Source organism: Oryctolagus cuniculus, chromosome 13 (genome assembly GCF_964237555.1).
Source record: "Oryctolagus cuniculus chromosome 13, mOryCun1.1, whole genome shotgun sequence".
In the NCBI taxonomy this organism is placed as follows: domain Eukaryota; kingdom Metazoa; phylum Chordata; class Mammalia; order Lagomorpha; family Leporidae; genus Oryctolagus; species Oryctolagus cuniculus.
In genome coordinates this window covers 40,685,853-40,704,364 of record NC_091444.1, presented here as the reverse complement: position 1 = coordinate 40,704,364, position 18,512 = coordinate 40,685,853, and the positions used below count along the sequence as shown (strand labels likewise).

General features: G+C 52.5%; 1 protein-coding gene across 1 annotated transcript in view; it reads left to right on the top strand.

The window, feature by feature from the left end:
- Window positions 1–8,369: 8,369 nt before the first annotated feature.
- Window positions 8,370–18,512, top strand: part of STUM (stum, mechanosensory transduction mediator homolog) — a 61,047-nt gene continuing 50,904 nt past the window's right edge. The window contains exon 1 of the mRNA XM_008268339.4: window positions 8,370–8,808. Coding sequence (XP_008266561.2) covers window positions 8,607–8,808 — 202 coding nt within the window. The 5' untranslated portion in view covers window positions 8,370–8,606. The remainder of the gene's footprint in view (window positions 8,809–18,512) is intronic.

Genomic DNA, 18,512 nt, shown 5'->3' with positions numbered 1-18,512 from the left:
GATTGAATAACGGGTTTCTGAGGGGCTGAGTGAGGCCCGCCTGTTGCAATGGGAGATACAGCAGAAGAGCGAAAGGAAGAAGCTGTGAGAAAACGAGTGGAGCTAGGAGGCGGTGAGAGAGAAAGAGACCTTGGCCAAGCAGGGGGGGGAGCAGGAGGAAGTGAGTGGCGATGCGACCAACCTTCCAGCAGTTGTTGGGAACTAAGCAGGGCTCAGCGTCCTCATCCGTCACAAGGCGTCCTCATCCTCGCAGGACTTCCACGAGACTGCGTGTGTCCAGGTCGGCTGTGGGGCGCCATACCTCACAGGGGAGGGCAGTGGGCAGCGGATAAACAGGAGAGGGAGGGAGTAGGAAAGCAGAAGACTGGCGAACAGAATGGAAGGTGAGCAGGGAACGAGGCTGAGACTGAGCGAGACTGCCACGCCCTGGCACCTATTATTCCCTGTCCCATAGTGCTGCACTTTTTGCTTCTGACCAGATCAGAATTTCCCAGCCCTCTGTGTGGCTAGATGAAGCCATGTGACAAATTCTAGCTGCTGGGCATGAGGGGTAAAGATCTGTGGGGTGCTGGTGAGGCCTCTGGGGTACACCCTCTCCTCGCCCTTGCCACTGGCTGGTGTGCCATCTTGGACCACACAGACAAGAAAACACCACAGGAGCATCAGATGCAACCCCAAAGGAGCCTGGGTCCCTGACTGTGTGGACACCATAGGAACAGAACCTGAAGACTCTGGGGAATTGAGCCACAACCTTAAAGTTTTATGAAAAATGAATATATTGTTTAAGCCACTTTGATATTGCATCTTTTCTTTAAAAAATTATATATTTATTTATTTTAAAGGCAGAGAGAGAGAAAGAGAGATCTTTGATCTGCTGGTTCACTCCCCAGATGATGACAAGGGTTGGGTCTGGGCCACTCTGTAGCCAGGAGCCTGGGACTTCATCCTGGTCTCCCATGTGGGTACAGGGGCCCAAGTACTCAGCCCACCTTCTGCTGCTTTCCCAGGCACATTAGCAGGGAGCTGGATCGGAGGAGGATCATCCGGGACTCATATGGGATGCTGGTGTCTCAGGTGTCAGCTTAGCCCACTGCGCCACAAGGCCCAGCCCCTGTTGCATCTTTTTAATAGGCAGATAACTTATCTTCTAGCTTGGACCTGTCAAATCAAACTTTCTGAGATGATGGAAATGTTCTCTGTCCACACTGTCCAGCGTGGCAGCCACTGGCCACATGTGCCCAGTAAGTACTTTCAATGAGGCTGGTGTTACTGAAGAACTGAATTTTAATTTACTTAGCATTATATTGAAGCAGTCACATGGAGCTAATGACTCCATATTGAGCAACATAATAACTGCTAACCTGTCCCAGGTGGGCTCCAGGCTGCTGTCCTCTCTGGACACAACCATTTCATCCTTGAAGCCACTTCTTCCTGTGGGAAAGAGGCCCTAGGAAGGGGTCCTGTCTGCTTCAGCCCAGGCTCCCCAGTGCAGGGAGCTAGAGTCCTTGGTCCTCAAGGGAATGCAAATCTGCCCAATGTTGGCCACTTTCAGACCCGAAGGGTCTTCTGCAAGCTCTCCTGCTCTCGCCTTTAGCCGTATTCCACATTTTCCTTGGTAACCTGGTCTGCAGCTTCAGCCTTAGCAATTCTAGAAAAATATAAAACTGTTTGCATAACAAGTAGGACTTGCCAAGGTAAAGCTCCAGCCCCCAGCGGTTGCAGGGCTCTTAAAGAGGCAGTAGTCTGCTCCCTGGCCTGGCCAGTGTGCGTCTCGGATCCTCTACACTGAGTTCAGGGTGGCGGGGAGTCTTCCCTTGGTCCTTAGAGACTGAGCGGGGCAAGGTGTGGAATCATCTGACAATCACCCTGCAGCTTGTTCTTCCTCTTCTTGTGCTCAAATCACCTTCCCAGAGGAGTGAAAGCTTTACTCCCCCACCCTCCTCTAATTCCCTGTGAGCGCCAATACTTCCATGCGCACCTGGCATCCGAATCTAGACTGCTGGTCTGATGAGTCCTCTGCTGATGAGGCTGCTTATCCTAGTAAAAAAGAAATGGAGGTTCATGGGGGAGGGTGCTCCCACCAGAAGAGACACCCATGCTGAGTCCCACTGCGCACTCTGGCTCCAACACGCCTCTCAGTGGGAAGGTGGGAGCATGGGGGACCCATGTCTTCTCTTCCCTTGTTGGCCTTGGCTTTTGAAGCATTTCTTTTCCCTCGTCCTTTTCCTTTACAAGCAAGACACTGTTATGGCTTCAAAAGATGAATGGAGAGGGTGCTTGTCACTTAGGAAGATGGCAGGAAAGTGCCATTCACAGAAATGAATCACCTGATGCCAAGACCTGAAATATTTATGCTGTTCTAGAATGTGTTCCAACCCTACACTCCTGGTCTTCTGGAGGGGGAAGGAGTGGCCATGGAAACTCTTACTAGCCAGATGGCTAACGGTGGCACGGAGAGGTGACCTGCTCTGAGCACAGTCACACAGCTGAGTAGAGTGGAGATGTGTGGAGAAACCACACTAGGGCTCTGTCTTTAAGAGCAAGCGTCCACGTGAATAGGTTGCAGCTGGGAAAGCAACCAGCTGCTCAGCACGCAGAGGGAAATCCAAGCATGTGGCTCATGCAGTTCAAGACCTGTGACTTAGAAGATTAATTGCCAAGAAGCTCGTAACTCTTTGTAGTAGACGGTGGTCACTGCTGTCACTGTGACTTGCGTCAGTGGATCGTGCATTGCCAAGGCCCCCTTTCTGGTTATGGTACCACTTACTTCTTCAGTGGCACTTCTGTCCACTCCTTCAGGTCTGGTGAGATAATGTCAGAATCCTGAACACTGTAGGTGGTGTAGGGCTTGATACCCAACTACAGTACTGCAGCAGCAGTGACTGATCCAAGAGGTGGGCCCACCACCCAAGAGGGGGCAGTCGGAATCACTTCCCTGGGAGAAAGAGGGCAGTCTGTATGCTGAGCTGCAGGAGGGATGGCCGTCTGGGTGCTCAGATGCCATCTTCCTCACCACATGGACAGACCAGTGCGCAGATGGGAGCCACATACGGAAGGAAGCAGAGCTGAAGCGGGTGGAGGTTCGTCAATTAGAAAACTTACAGATGCAGTTTGAGCCCTTCTCTGGAAATCCCATTGTATAAGCGAGAGTTCAACTGGAGAAGCAGGACCATCAAAATCATGCAGATGACAGCTGAATGGATGCATGCATGCATGGGTGGACAGACAGACAGATGGCAGTGTTATAGTCTGTTTTCTGTTGCTATAAGAAAGTACCTGAAACTGGGCAGTTTACAAAGAGTAAAGTTCATTTGGCTCACTCTCCATTCTGGAGGCCGAGACATCTAAGAGCATGGCGCTGGCATCTGGGCAGCTTCTGAAGGGGCCTCTGGGCTGCATCCTAACACGGCAGAGCCCAGCACACGGTGAGACAGAGCAAGAGAGCCACAGAGAGCTGCTCCGGCATCAGAGCCGCTTCCAGAATGACCCATTCATCCCATTAAGCCTACTTCTGGATGAATCCACTCATCAGGGCAGGACCCTCAAGGCTCAGTCACCTCCCAATGCCCCACCTCTCAAATGTCAGCCTGGTTCAGCCCTGGCTTTTGTAGGCATCTGGGGAGTCAAAAAGAAGATGCGAGATCTCTCTCTGTGCCTTTTAAATAACGTTAATTGGTTAACTAATTAATTAATTATAGAAAACTTGTTTAAAGACTCAGCTCCAAATAAAGTCTGGTTTTCCACTCCTGGGGCAACTGTTTTGGTTTTTGCCCAAAAGCAGTCATCTTGGTTGGAGTATTGGTGCTTTTGCAGTTTGGAAGCTGACATCAGCAATTTTTTTTGTAAGTAAAATGAGGTCCAAAGCTGAGATATTTTATTCAGCTGATGACAGAACAAGGCCAAGAAATAGATTTTATCTTTATGACTCAATGCCTGGCCTACATGTCTTATTTGGCTGATGTCATCGGCAGTTTGATCTCTTTTTCCCTGTTGTGTTTGTTGACTTTTTTTTTTTTTTTTGAGGCTTTACCTTTTATTCAGAGGCCTCATCCTGGCTGACATGGCTTAGATCTCCAGCTCTGCTACAAACATCAGTGCAGTCACAATGTCAAACAGACATGGGATGAGCCCCTTGCAAGAGTGATCAAGAAAAGAGGAAAGCATAAATGAATAATATCAGGCATGAAAGAGGAGATAGCATTACAGATTTGGCAGACATTAAAAAGAGAAGAGGTGGGCATTTGACCTTGTTGCTATGATACCAGCCAACATGCCCACGTCCCATGTCAGAATTCCTGGGTTTGATTCCCAGCTCCAACTCTTGGCTCCAGCTTCCTGCTAATGCAGATCCTGGGAGGCAGCACTGATGGCTCAAAGTGATCGGGTTCCTGTCACCCCCATGGGATACCTGCATTGAGTTCCTGGCTCCCAGGTTTAGCTTTGAGTAGCCCTGGCTGTTGTGGGCTTTTGTGGCGTGAACCAGTACATGGAAACTCTCTCTCTTCCTCTTAAATATATACATATATATTTATATTTTATATATTTATATATGTAAAGAGAGATAGTGAGAGGACAGACGGAAGCACTTTATGCCAACAAACACAACAACTTCGATGAAATGGACAAATTTGTTGCAAATGGACACAGTGGGAAGACTTTTGAGCTAGAACCCCAAAGAGCTGCACTTCCTAATGGCCGAATCCAGTGACCCTCTCGGGGTTTGCTCTACTCCCCCATGGCATTTGACACATCTGACTGTGTGCTTCCTTAACACCTGGTGTTTCTCTACTGAAACCTCCACCCGCCAGCCACCTTTCTGATTGGCATAGTACCCTCTAGTGACTCCCAGGTTTCCTCTTGCTCCACACTTGCATCCAGAGCTGTAACTACCATTTGTGAGCTGATGGCTCCCAAATCTGCAGTGCAAATAGCTTTCCTGAGCCCCAGTTTGACTAAATATCCAACTTCTGTCTGGACAATTACATATGCTAGCCATTTAATCAATGAGTTCCTGCCAGACCTGGGGCCAGACCCCTCCAACTCAACATCTCCTTTGGCTACTAACAATACTCAGTTTTCATTTGGGAACTGTCTCTCTCCCATTCCTCCTGCCCAGACCCCAGATGGGCATGTGACCCAGTTTTATCCCCTTCAACCCATCCTCCTCACTGTTGGCTGAGTGATCTTGCCAACAAACATATCTCAGAAGAGTGGTCTTCAAGCCTGGGCCCAAATTCGTACTTTCCTCCACCGAGAAATGGGGTGTCCTACACTTAAATTTGGCCAGGTCTATGATGCTTCCAGCAGGAGAGTCCTGACTTCCCCGGCTACGGCAGCAGAGTCCATGCTGTGTCCACTGGCCTGCAGTGCTCATCCTGTGAGGCCTCAAGGAGTTCTCTTGGGAATCCTGCTGCCATGTTGTCCAAATCACTCAAAGAGGCCACATGATGGCACTCTGGTGAGCCCTCCTGGTTAAGCCAGCTTTCAAGTTATGCCAGTCTGAGCAGGACAACCGGGACTCTGTAGAAAAGGATCCTGTAGCCCCAGCCATGCTGGGAGCCAGTCATTGTGTCTTCCCAGCTGAGGCTCGGTCACAGGAGCAGGGAGGGCTACCTCAGCTGTGTTCTCTTGAAGCTCCTGACCACGGAATTTGTGGTTCTAAACAAAATGGCCGCATCAAGCTGCCACATGGCGGTACCTGCATAGTAGTTAACTGGAACACTCATGCCACACACCCCAACTTAAAATGCTCTAGAAAAACAACAACAAATATTCTAGTGACTCCACATGGCTACCAGGAAGAAGTCCAAACTCGTGTCCTTTAGTACCAGATTCCTGCCCACCCAACCCAACCCAACCCATCTCCTACCCCTGACACATGAGCCCTAGCCATAAAGCAATTTCTGGAATGTTCTCTACTTACCTAGGCTCCCATGCCTTTGTACAAATACATGCTGTTGCCCTGCCTGAAAGTCAGGAAGGCATCCAGGTATTTAGTAAATCACCCAGAAACTGGGGAATACAAGCTCACTTCCTTCCCTGGAATGGTTTTTCTCTAGGAACAGTGGCAATTAAGTGGCCCTAAAACAGTCCAGGTATTTTGCAAAAAAGAATATTGAAAGAATATGGGTTATTTTCTAGGTGTCTAATAAAATAAGTTATGCATCTAGATTATGGAGCTAGACTGCCTACATTCAAATCCTAGCTCTACTGTTTACTACCGGGGGGTGGGGCGCAACTTCCTGCAGCTTATTTAATATTTCTGTGCCTCAATTTCCCCATTTGTATATTGGGATAATAAATAATAGAGTTAAGAGGTAAAATGCATTTTTTTGAGACAGAGAGAAAGGTCTTCCTTTGCCGTTGGTTCACCCTCCAATGGCCGCCGCGGCCAGCACGCTGCGGCCGGCGCACCGCACTGATCCAATGGCAGGAGCCAGGTACTTCTCCTGGTCTCCCATGGGGTGCAGGGCCCAAGCACTTGGGCCATCCTCCACTGCACTCCCTGGCCACAGCATAGAGCTGGCCTGGAAGAGGGGCAATCGGGACAGAATGCGGCACCCCGATCGGGACTAGAACCTGGTGTGCCAGCGCTGCAAGGCTGAGGATTAGCCTAGTGAGCCGCGGTGCTGGCCTTTTTTTTTTTTTTTGTCACGTGTTTAGAATGGTGCCAGGCAGAGAGTGCTCAGGTAAAGGTTGGTTGAAGATAAAACTAACCTCCTGCAAGTAGCTCACTGTAGCCACTGCTGAAGTCTCATGAGGAGCACTTTCTTGGCGAGACCTCCCCGGATGTCCCCCTGCACGGGTTGGTTTCACCCCTAGGCCCATGTTGCTGCCACAGCACCTTCAGCTCAGCACAGCCACCACGTTTGTCACTGCCTCTCTAATTCCATCATTGCAGCCGCTAGTAGCGCTCGGCTCTTCTGTTAAGAGTCTTGAGGGCAGGGGCTGGATCTACTCATCTCTCTCTCTCCAGAACCTGAGTCACAGTAGTCCTTCCGTCAGTGTGCACTAAATCGAATCTCACTTTGATTTTACAAACACAGTCTCTCAAGCCCAAGAAAGGATAAATGAGCTCTTCTCAGGCATACAGGTGGTTGCCTAAGCCTAAGCTCGTGTGTGTGTGTGTGTGTGTGTGTGTGTGTGTCCCCATCAGTATCTTTCACAGGCAGAGTTAAGACAGTGAGAGAGAGACAGAGAGAAAGGTCTTCCTTCCGTTGGTTCACCCTCCAAGTGGCCACTACAGCCAGCGAGTCGATCCAAAGCCAGGAGCTTCCTTCTGGTCTCCCATGAGGGTGCAGGGCCACAGCAGAGAGCTGGACTGGAAGAGGAGCAACTGGGACAGAATCCGTCCCCCAGACCGGGGCTAGTACCCGGGGTGCCGGTGCTGCAGGCGGAGGATTAGCCAAGTGAGCCACGGCGCCGGCCTGCCATTTGCTTTTAAAATTGTTCTAACACACACCCATAAAACATCCCTGTTCTTTCAGTAGGCTTCCTTGGAGCCCCTGGGCTGTTTCCGGCCGCCGTCGCTACTATCCTGCAGAAAGCATAACGGGGAAGGATGCAGCTCTTTGCCTGCTAACCTACCAGGCAGCTGCCTTTCCATGTTTACCTTCCCCAGGTGCGGAGGTGCCGGCGGCACTGTTGAGAAATCCAACCCCGCGCGCACGGAGCTTCGCGCTGCCCACTTGGCCATCTGCAGATCCTTCTGCTTCTGCCAGTTGCCGCGTCATCGACACAAGACGGCGCTGTGTCCTCGCGGGCTCGGGCACCGCTACGTCGGGCACAGGGAAGACCCAGGTTCCCCCGCCCCTCCTCTCCCAGCACTGGGCAGGGGATGCTCGGCTGCATCACCCCTAACCCCGCGGCGGGCGCGGTCTTTTCCCGCGTGTGTGGTAGGGTGTGTCCCCTGTTAAAGGAGACCTGGCCTGGACTTTGAAAAGCTGTCCCCTGCTTGCAGTTCTGTTATCGATCCTCCCCAGAACTGCACCTCCTCCGTGACTGGAAACCAATTCACTGAAATCAGAACGAATACAGGGCCTACTGGGTGCTGCTCAGTACCTGGCCCCGATTAATGGACCCAGCCTTGGGGGCTTTCCCGACAGTGCTAGCCGAACTCACACCCCCACCTCGGGGTGCTCCTGGGCCAAGGTGCCCGGTGCACCTGTCTGGGGAGGACCGGGAGTGTGTTTCCCTCCCAGAACCTGGACAACCAGCTCCTTTCGCGTCTTCGTCCACTTCCTTTCGCCCTGGTTTTCCATTTCTTAATAGTTATTGGGGCGGGAAGGAGGGGCGGTGGGGAGAGAAGGGCGGGGAAGGGGCCCGGCGGGGAGGGGCGTCGGAGCGCTGTTGCCGGGTGTCACGCCGCCCTCCCCGCCCCTCCGCCGGGGAGGTGGGAGCGCGGTGGAGCGCGCGGCAGAGGGCCGGGCGCGTGGGGACGCGGGAGGGCGGCATTCTCCGCGAGCCGCGCCGCACACGGAGCACGCCGGCCGCCGGAGCTGGGCGCGGAGCCGGGAGCGCGGAGCCCGCAGCCGGTCGTCGTCCGCCTCTGGGAGCCGGGGCCAGTCCCGGCACAGCAGCCCGGCCCGCGGAGGGCGCGCCCGGCCATGGAACCCTCGCACAAAGACCCCGAGACCGCGGCGGCGGCGGCGGCGGTGGCGGCGGCAGACCCCCGGGGGGCGTCCTCGTCCAGCGGGGTGGTGGTGCAAGTCCGCGAGAAGAAGGGCCCCCTGCGCGCCGCCATCCCCTACATGCCCTTCCCCGTGGCCGTCATCTGCCTCTTCCTCAACACTTTCGTGCCGGGACTGGGTAAGTCGCGGCGGCCGCCACCCCTGCGGCCCCGGCCCATGGCGGGACGGAGGCCAAGGAAGGGTGGGTGCGGCGGGAGACTCCCCGGGGACGCCCACCCGCGGCAAGTGCGGTGCCCGCGCGCGCGCGCGCCCGGCCGCGCTCCCCGCGCCCCCGGGTAGGTGGCAGAGCGCGCGGAGTGGGCGCCCGGGAGAGGGAGAGGCCACGAGGGGATCCCGGTCCGCAGGCGGGATAGCCGGACCCGGAAGAGCTGGAAACTTTGCGGGCCTGTTAGAGCCTGCAGGCGGCGTTCCGGACGGTTCTCTCGGTCCTGGGCTAGGCTCCCGTCCAGGCGCCGAGATTCCGCCGCTTCTCCCCGTCGCGCTCGGCTTTGCGCGAAGGGCGTGGGACCAGAGGAGGGGGAGCTGCGGGGTCGCGGAGGCGATGACCGAGAAGTCGGTGGGCGGGAGAAGCGGGGACGCCCTGCAGCCGTCCCTGCGTACACCGTGTGCGGACCGAGGGGCAGAGCACTCCTTGGCCAGTCTTCTCCATCTCGTCGCCGGGTGCCTGCACCCCCGCAGGGCGCCGAGGGCGTGGGCGATGACTGCGTGAGTTTTGACCGGGCCTGGCCACAGGTGACCCCGCAAGAAAAGTGGAGATCGCGCCGCTGTAATTCTGTGTCGGACCCTGGCTTCCAGGAGGGGCTCTGGTGGCATCCGCGCCCACATTTTAAGACAGAAGCCCCGGCACAGAGAGGTGCCTGAAGGGCCAGTGGAGAGAGGGGATGCGAAGTGTTCTGCCTCTCGTTCCTCCGACCCCACCCCCAGACCTCCGCCCGCTGGGCCGGCCGCCTCCCCTGCAGCCCACCTGCCTGCCACCCGCCAGTCGGGCGCTGGTAGTTGCCCCCCACTCCTGCGCAGAGCCGGCCGGGCGGACGCCCCTTGTGCGTCTCCGGGAGAAAGCCTGCCCCTGCTGAGGAGCTGGTTGCCGGCGTGGGGCTCAAGTTCCCAGGAGCTGCGGTCAGCTGGAAGTGGTTTAGCGTTGGACTTTGGCCTTTCTCACGGCCCTGTTCTTCGCCAGCCTCTGCTGCTGCAGTGCAGGGTACAGCTCAGGCCGCTCCCTCCCACGCAGGACCTGTGCTTTCCCTGCCTGCTGCCCTTTCTGTCCCCCATCCTTTTCCCGAGTAGTTAAGCCAGGTCGTCTGGGTTGGGCTTGCACCTCCAGGCTGCCTCCAGCAGCCTGCCCCCCACCCCCACCCCCAGCCCACCCTGGTGTCATCTGGCGGCTCTGTGCACAGTGAGACCTGCCAGGATGCAAGCTGATGTTAATTTGGTGGTGCAGGAATTTCCACCTGCTGGAGTAAAAGGAAACTGCTGTCAGCGCTCATGTGAAGATCCTGAGGCTGGATGTGCCTTATTTCATACATATGTATTTTTGCCTTCTCAAATGTGGAAGTAAATGCTACTCTATGGTCTTTTGAGAAAGCAAATGCGTTGGTGCCAGGTGGAAGGGGCTGTACCAGACTGCTGCTGCTGGGTCATTCCTGTGGGATACCTGCTGCCTGCTGTGCACCTGTGCATGCCCTCCTGGGTCTCACCCCATCTGACCTCTTACCTTGGATCCACTGCCCTGGGCATCCAGCATTCCCTACTTCACAATTCCCTTTATTAGATCAGAACCCTGTGGGATATTTGTAACAAGCAAACAACTAAAAGCTGTCTAAGAAACCAGCAGCAAGAGAAAATAAGCAAACTACAAAAGGCATGAAACAGGTGAGCCGTGGGTGTGCAGACGGGATTTTTCAGTGACCTACTGCAGGTGTATTTCTCATTTTGCTTTGGCTGCTGCTGCAGGCTGTGCTGGCTGTCCAGGGCCCTGCTCCTCTCCTTGCAGGATGGAGGGGCCGGGTTCCTGGCCCTTGGCAGTGCCTGTCATCTGTAAGTCAGGGACACTTATCTCTCCAGATTGCTGGGAGGGTGAAATGGGATTGTGCAGAGCACCCAGGAAGCTCTGTCTTGCACTTTGTTCTGCAGAGCTGAGCACTGGGCCCATCTCTGGTCTCTGGGTGGGGCTTGCTGCGGCAGTGGCAGCATGAACACAGCCCTCTGGGACCACTTGTGTGTCTCTGCTCAGCTCTCCACCTGCGGTGCAGTCGGGGCCAGCACAGCAGCCCAGGCAAACCCTGCAAGCGTGTTTTGGTCCCCTCATCCTCCCAAGAGGTATGAACAGCCTCAGCTCTTGGAAACCTTCCCCTTGGCCGAGATCCACTCCTCCAAGCCCTCCTGGCTGGTTGGAAGCTCCTGTGATAACTGATTGTTCAGGACCGCTTTTGCCCATTGATGAAATGCAGCTTCCTTCAGTTCATTCACTCATTGGACCAACACAGGCACCCAGCTGACGCCAGCCACTGGGGATGATGATGAAGAAAACAGGGTGACATAGATTGCTGTACCCTCATGTGCTCTTCTTATTTGCAAATTGGATGAGAGAGAGCAAGCGAACAGGCACTGGGCTGGATGAAGGCACCTTTTTTGCTCTGATGTAGGTGTGTCAGGTCCATCTAGTTTGCAGGACCTACCGTGGAGAAACCCTGCCCTTGAAGCTTCCAGTACCTTCACCATCCAAGCAGCAGTGCCGTCAGGATGATACTCGTATCTTACCATAAGAGGGATGTTTCCTCTCCTGGGGAGGGGATGGGAAGAAGTGATTTATGATCATGTTGTCTCCTCCTTGGAACAATGAGCAAGTTTTTGAAAACACGTGCTTGTGAAGATCACCCCCGGTTCTGTTCCACATAGCTCCACCGATAAAGCTGGCTGGTGGCACCTTCCGGTTCCAACAAGAACGGCATGTGCCTGCATTTACAGAGTTGTTTTTACACACTATGGAAGTTTGCTGTTATGCCCCAAAATGGCCAGAGAGCTTGTCCACTGATCAGAGGTTTAAGTTTAATTACACTTGCAGATGTAAAAATTATCTCTCTCTGCGTTTGGTGGGACAAACATGGTGATGATTCAGATAGTAACTGGGAAAGCGGGAGAGAGAACTTCCATTGACCGTGAACCACTCCATCACACTAATGTTGGCCATTAATCCACTGGAGAGCATGACATGAACCTCTAACCTACCCCTAGCGTACTGCCTGCTCTCTGGCACTCCGTGAGTCTTGCTGCCCCAGCAGGCACCACAGTCTGGCTCAGCTCCACTCTCTTTCCTCTGTCCCCAGGGCTTGCACTGGCAATGAATCACAAGCTGCATCTCTTGCATTGTAGACTTTGGTCTTTGTCTCCCACATAGATTGTAAAGTCTGTGAGAGATGCAACTACTTCAAATTTCTCCTTGAAGTAATATGTTTTAAATGAATACATATTGACTAGAACTATACTCTGGAAATAGGCATTAAACATTATCTGGTCCTATGCATATATTTTATACGTAAGTGAGGAAGGTCTGACGATGCAAGAACCAAGGAGGTTTCCACTCTACTCAATCTTTAAAATGATATTTTAAAACTTTGTTTGAAAGGTAGAGAGGTAGACAGAGAAGGAATGTGGTGGAATGAGAAGGCCATGCCAACTTTAGCCAAAAGAAAGACACGCACAGCACTGCTGCCATAACAAAACAAATTCCTAGCACCTCAGCAGCTGATGGCATTATGCAGGGGTTCCCTACGTTAGATGAACAGACAGTGGTGTATCGAATCATATGTATGTCCTGTGCTTAGTGGGGGACTTCCTTGATTTGTTAGGTCAAGGCCATATGCCCACACGGTGTCTCCAGAGCGTCACCTCTCTCGAGTGAGAGAAGATGACTTGGTTCCGAATTCTGGGGATGATCAGTCCCTTATGTGAATTCACCGGGCGATCTGAAAGTAGGAGGAGCCGAGAAGCAGTGTTACGCTTCTGGGCTGTATGTGCTTAACCTGGGGTCACTTCGACCGAGGACAAGAACAAGGAAAGGGTCGTAGGAGGGGGTTCTGTGCTCACCCTCACAGAACCGAACAGCACAACAAAACACCAACGGGCCTACTTGCTGAAATCAAGTGGGGACCTCACTGTGTCCAACATGCTGTCTCAGTCACATTGGGCACCAGATGTTGCTGTGGATTCGTTCTGAGAGGAGGAACATGGTGGGGGCAAGAGGTGTGGAGTCACCACACAGACCCCGGGAGTTGGGTGAAAGCAGGCCAGAGGTGAGCAGCATGCAGACTCGTTTATTTCAGTTGGTACAGCAGCTTATATAGCCAAGGCAGCCAGTCTGGTCAAGGGGCAGTCTATGCCCTAACCAGTCACAGCCTGTTGCCAATGTTTAAGAGCAGCACTGCCCATAGCCACATCTGCTACTGTTTTATACCCCACTTAGCTCCTGTCAGCCACTCAAACGGCTCACAGCCTGTGTGCAGTCATGCCATTCATGATTACCATTGTTCCTCATTCCTACCCCCATCTGAGCAAGCACTCCTATGGTCTCCCATTTTGAGTGCTGGTTAGTCAATAATGGGTAAGATACCCTGGGAGACAACCTAATACAGGCACAGTCGCATACAGAGACCACATGGAAACGGGGCCAACAATGGTATGGCCAAGGATCATGCCTCCCGTTGCTCAAAAATAAACGAAAAGGGAGAAATGTGGTGGAATGAGAAGGCCATGCCAAGATGGCTGCTAGCAACAGAGCCTGCCTGGCAACAGGCTGTGATTGGATGGCTTCAGAAACTGCCTGGCAACAGGGTGTGATTGGTTAGGGCATAAACCGCCCCTTGACCAGATTGGTTGCCAGGGGCTATTTAAGCAGCTGTACCAACTGAAATAAATGAGTCTGCAGGCTGCTCGCCTCTGGCCTGCTTTCACCCAACTCCTGGGGTCTGTGTGGTGACTCTGCACCGCTTGCCCCTACCACGCTTCTCCTCTCAGAACGAATCTACAGCAACAAAGGAAGGCTTCCATCTGTTGGCTCACTTTCCAAATGCCTGCAACACTTGGGGTTGTGCCAGGGTCAGGGCCAAAGCCAGAAGCCAGGAACTCAATCTGGGGCTCCCACATAGGTGGCAGGAACCCAGCTACTTGACCCATCACTCTCTGCCCTCAGGGTTTGCATTAGCAGGAAGCTGGAATCAGGAGTTAGAGTCAAGCATTAAACTCTGGTACCCTGATATGGAACACAGACATCCTAGCTAGCATCTTTATGGGTAGGCCAAACAATCGCCTTTCAAGCTTTTTAAGGAAGCTACTTGAAGATGTATTTCAGCAAAGTAAGGGAGTAAACCAAGAAAGAAGATATGAGATCCGGGAAAGAGTCCTATTCAGGGCAGCCGTGGAGAGCAACCCCAGGATAAATTGTTTAGCAGGCCTGGAGGGCAGTCAGTCTTCACTGGAGTGGGGGGATGGAGGGCTCCAGCAGAGAGAGCTCTGAGCATGGCGTGAGAAGATCCCATTCCACTGAGCAGAGTATTGCGGGGACACTGCAGAAAATTAAGCAAGCAAGCAAGCAAAACAAGGTGACTAGGAATTACAGTAAGGACAAAAGCTCATGCACAAACATTAAGATGCCATAGTGTGGCAACCTGCTCAGTTGCATTAGAAGATCAACAGTCTTTAAGAAGAGAAAGATTTTAAACACTAAATGCTGTGAGAAGGAATTTGGAGGGTATTGGGTGATAGATACGGTGCAGAAGACACCTGTTTCTTCTATCAAGAAGAAAGAAGAAAGGTAGTTGGAAAGTTCAGGAGAACAAAAAACAATTTCCTAAAAGGCATAGCACAAATACGAAGTGATCCGAAACATGGCCTGCTTCTGAGCAGTGGAATGTACGGACGGGTCTCCCAAGTGAATCAGGTCTGTGTCACGGGGACAGTGGTGCACCCGCGGGTCTTTGGCTCTGCAGGAAGGAATGTCTGCTTAGTCATAGTAATGGAAATACTGCTCAGTACTTCTCAGCTTCTCCATCCAACAACAAAGCATTGGAAGTGATTTAAGAATAGCCATAAAGGGACATGTAAGGATTTTCTACCTTAAGAGTGTGATGTGAAAAGCACAGGTTGTAGAAATTGGAGGCTGGAAGAGGAGAGAAGGGGCTTGTGCACACCCACCCGGTGCTCTGTGGCTGACCCACCTCTCGCAGGAGGAGAATACTTCCTCCCTTGCCCGCGGATACCCAGCCTGGCAGTGTGACTTGCTTTGGCCAGTTGAGTATACATGGAAGTGACATATGCCATGCTGAACAGACGCGGTTAGAGGCATTGTGAGATTCTGTCATTGTTCTTTTCTCTCTCTCACAAGAATGATCTCCTTGGGGCCAGTGCTATGGAGTGGTAGGTTAAACCTCTGTCTGTGGCACTGACATTTCATACGGGCATTGGTTCAGGTCTCGGCTGCTGCATTCCAATTCAGCTCCCTGCTTATGGCCTGGAAAGCAGTGGAGGATGAATGCAATGTAAGATGGCCCAAGGACTGCATCCATATGGGAGAACTGTAAGAAGCTCCTGGCTTTGGATTGGCCACTTGGGGAGTGAACCAGTGGGTGGAGGACCTCTCTGTCCCTCTGTCTCTCCCTCTCTCTCTTTAACTCTACATCTCAAATAAATAAATAGATCTTTAAAAAAAAATGATCTTGACCGTGATCTTGTCTTTCCACCTACACTCACTATTTTGGTGATCTCGCTCAGGCCCTGGGGTTTGCATTGCATTCTAATGATGCTGACTCCCAAATTCAGATCCCTGGCTCAGACCTCCACCCTGCTCTTCAGCCTGGTTCCCAGAAGCAGAGCATGGCCCAAGTTGCTGAGGTTCGATTGTTGTGAGCATTGCCATTGTCCAGTGTAGTATGCCAAGCTGAATAACATGTAGTGGGTAGGGTACAGGTGTGAATACTCTCATTATATAAAGTAGAGAATCAAGAAATGCTATATAAGCTGATAGATGAGGAAGTTAAGGATACCGAGGTGGCAATCGATAAATGAAAATGGTGGTGTGTCGGGGCAGTGGGACAACAGGACGTGTTGGGCGGATGTTGGCAAGGAAGCAGGAGGGAGATGAGGGTCACGTGAGCCCCTGACTCCTGTGACCCCACTGGAAGGTGAGCAGTGGCGTCTAGGGTTGGGACAAGGTGAACAGGCAACGTCAGCGTGCTGTTTGAAGGTTAGGAGAGTGTTAGCGGACTCCTCAGCCTTTCCAGCATCGTCAACTTTCTCCACCGGCTCCCTCCCAGCCTCACGCACACATGCTGCCCTTGTCTCCATCTTTTCAGAATAGGGTCTCTGGATCCTGTTTTCCCCCGGGACCGCCGCCCGCTTCTTTGTCCTCTTTACAGCAGAATTCCCTACAGGGGTTGTCTGTAGTTGTTGCCTCTCGCCCCGCCCCATTTTCTCATGAACTCTTTTGAATCAGGTTTTTGCTTCCATTGTTCCCCTAAATGGTATTTTTCAGGGGCACCAGCACCTTCAAGTTGCTGAATCGGTGGCTGTTCTCTGATTCCTCTTCTTCGTGTTACCAACATCTCCTGGTTTGCATTTCTTTAGAAAAGAGTTTTACTATTATTTTTATTTGAGAGGAGGAAAGACAGCAACAAACAGAGCTTCTGTCTACTGCTTCACTTCCCAGATGCCTGCAACAGCCAGAGCTGGGCCAGGCTGAAGCCAGGAGCCAGGAACTCCATCCAAGTCTTTCACATGGTGGCGGGAACCACACTACTTGAGCCAATACCAGGTGCACATTAGCAGAAAACTGGAATTGGGGGCAGAACTGGGACTCGAACCCAAGTGCTCTGGTGTGGGGTGAGGGTGACGTGACTGGCGTTTTAGCTGCTGGGCCAGACACCCACCCTTTTTGTACATCATAGGCATTCTGGTTTCCTTTACTCCTCTCAGCAACGTCTGAACTTGGGAGTTCCCAGACACTTGACCTTGACCTTGGTCCTCTGTTTTCTGCCTATATGCATTTCCTTGGTGATCTTGCCCAATCTCTGGGCTTTAAACTGCACTCTGATGATGATGACTCCCAAATTCAGATCCCCAGCTCAGACCCCTGCCCTTCCCAACACCTCCCCTTGGAAACCAGAGGCATCGTGGATGTAACAGGTCCCAACCTGCACTCCCGGTCTGCTCTCTCATCCTTCCCCACCTCAGTAAATGGCATCCTTCTAGATGCTTGGGCCAAAAACTGGGACTCAGCTTTTTCTCACTCCCCACGCCCAATCTGTCAGGAAATGCTCTTGGCTCTGCCTTCAAAATCTATGCAGTATCTGACCAACTCTTTCCACTCTTTGGTCCAAGCCTCCGTCTTCCCCGAGTTACTGCAACAGCTTCTTAAATGGCCTGCTCCCTTTTACCTGTGTCCATGTAGCAATCCTTTAAACACGTATGTGTCAGATTGTGTCACTTTCTGAGCTTAAAACCCCTAATGGCCCCCATGTCACAGAGAATAAAATCTCAGGTCCTTATTATGACCTGTAAGGCCTGGGCCAGAACTTTCCAATAGAAATATGTCACATGGAATTTAATATTTTCTAGTACTCATAAAAGTAAAAAGGAATAGGTGAAATTAATGTTACTATTTCATTTCACCCTGTATGTCCAAAGCATTATCATTTCAACATGTCATCAGTATAAAAATTACTAATGAGACATTTTATGTTTCTTTCTCGTGCACTAGGTTGTCAGAGTCTGGTGTGTAGTTTATAGTAACAGAATATCTCAATTTGGACCTTCTCTGTTTCAAGGGGAACTTCACTGGATGCGTACATAAACCCCCGTGCACATCCTTCTGAGAGGTGGCAGGGAGGCTGGCAGGGTGGGGCGGGATGGGCTGAGGTCAGATGGTGTGGAGGGAGGGTGGATTCAGTAGGGGATAGGGGCGAGCCGAGCAGAGGAGAGCCGACTTCCCCGTGCCTTCAGTCACGCTCTCCCCTTCAGACACGCACCGCATTCCTCTGTGTGCAAGTTTGTGCTCGCAGCTGGGGTGCGAAGGCAGAGGAGGTGCAGTCGCGCCCTCTTACGGGAAGACAGACACTGAGAAATGCAGATGGGTGCTTTCATGGAGAAAGCGTGGGCCGCCCGTCGAATCCAGTCTGCAGCAGGGAGCAGGTGCTTTCCTGGTAAGCCTGGAGGCACGGGAGAGGAGCAACAGTCTGAACAGAATGACCCGGGGGGCCTGAACTCACGTTTCTAGTTCTCTCTCAGATTCATGATGCCACAAAGCATGGTGGGAAGAGCGGTGGCCTCTAGGGTGGCAGGTGTTAGACCTAACTCTGGCTCCTTAGTACCTTGTGGGCTTTTTCTTGGCTTTTTCCTGCTCTTGGCAACCTCTAAACTTGGGAGTTTAACCTGGAACCTGGGGCAGGTCACACAGCCTCTTGGGGCTGTTTCCCCATCAGTGAGGACCACCAGGCGCTCTGCTGCCTTTGTCAGCATCTGGTTCTCCTTGGCTCATGCAGTGGAGTGCTGGGAATTCCTACTGGGCACCTAGCCAGACATCGCACCAGAGACAGGCCAGGGTGATGGGGCAGAGCACTTGCTCTCTGGGGCTGGGCTTAACACACCAAGGAGAAGCTCTCTTCACTACACTCCCCAGGTCCTAGGCCTGTGCAAGGACAGATCTTCGAGGCTAGTGTTGTAGTTTGGTGAAGGGCTGTGAGAACCTCAGGGTGCCGAATGAGTGTGTGCGTGTGTGTGTGCACACCTTGCACGTGTGCACACACACAAACATCACGATAAACTTCACCTGTAGCT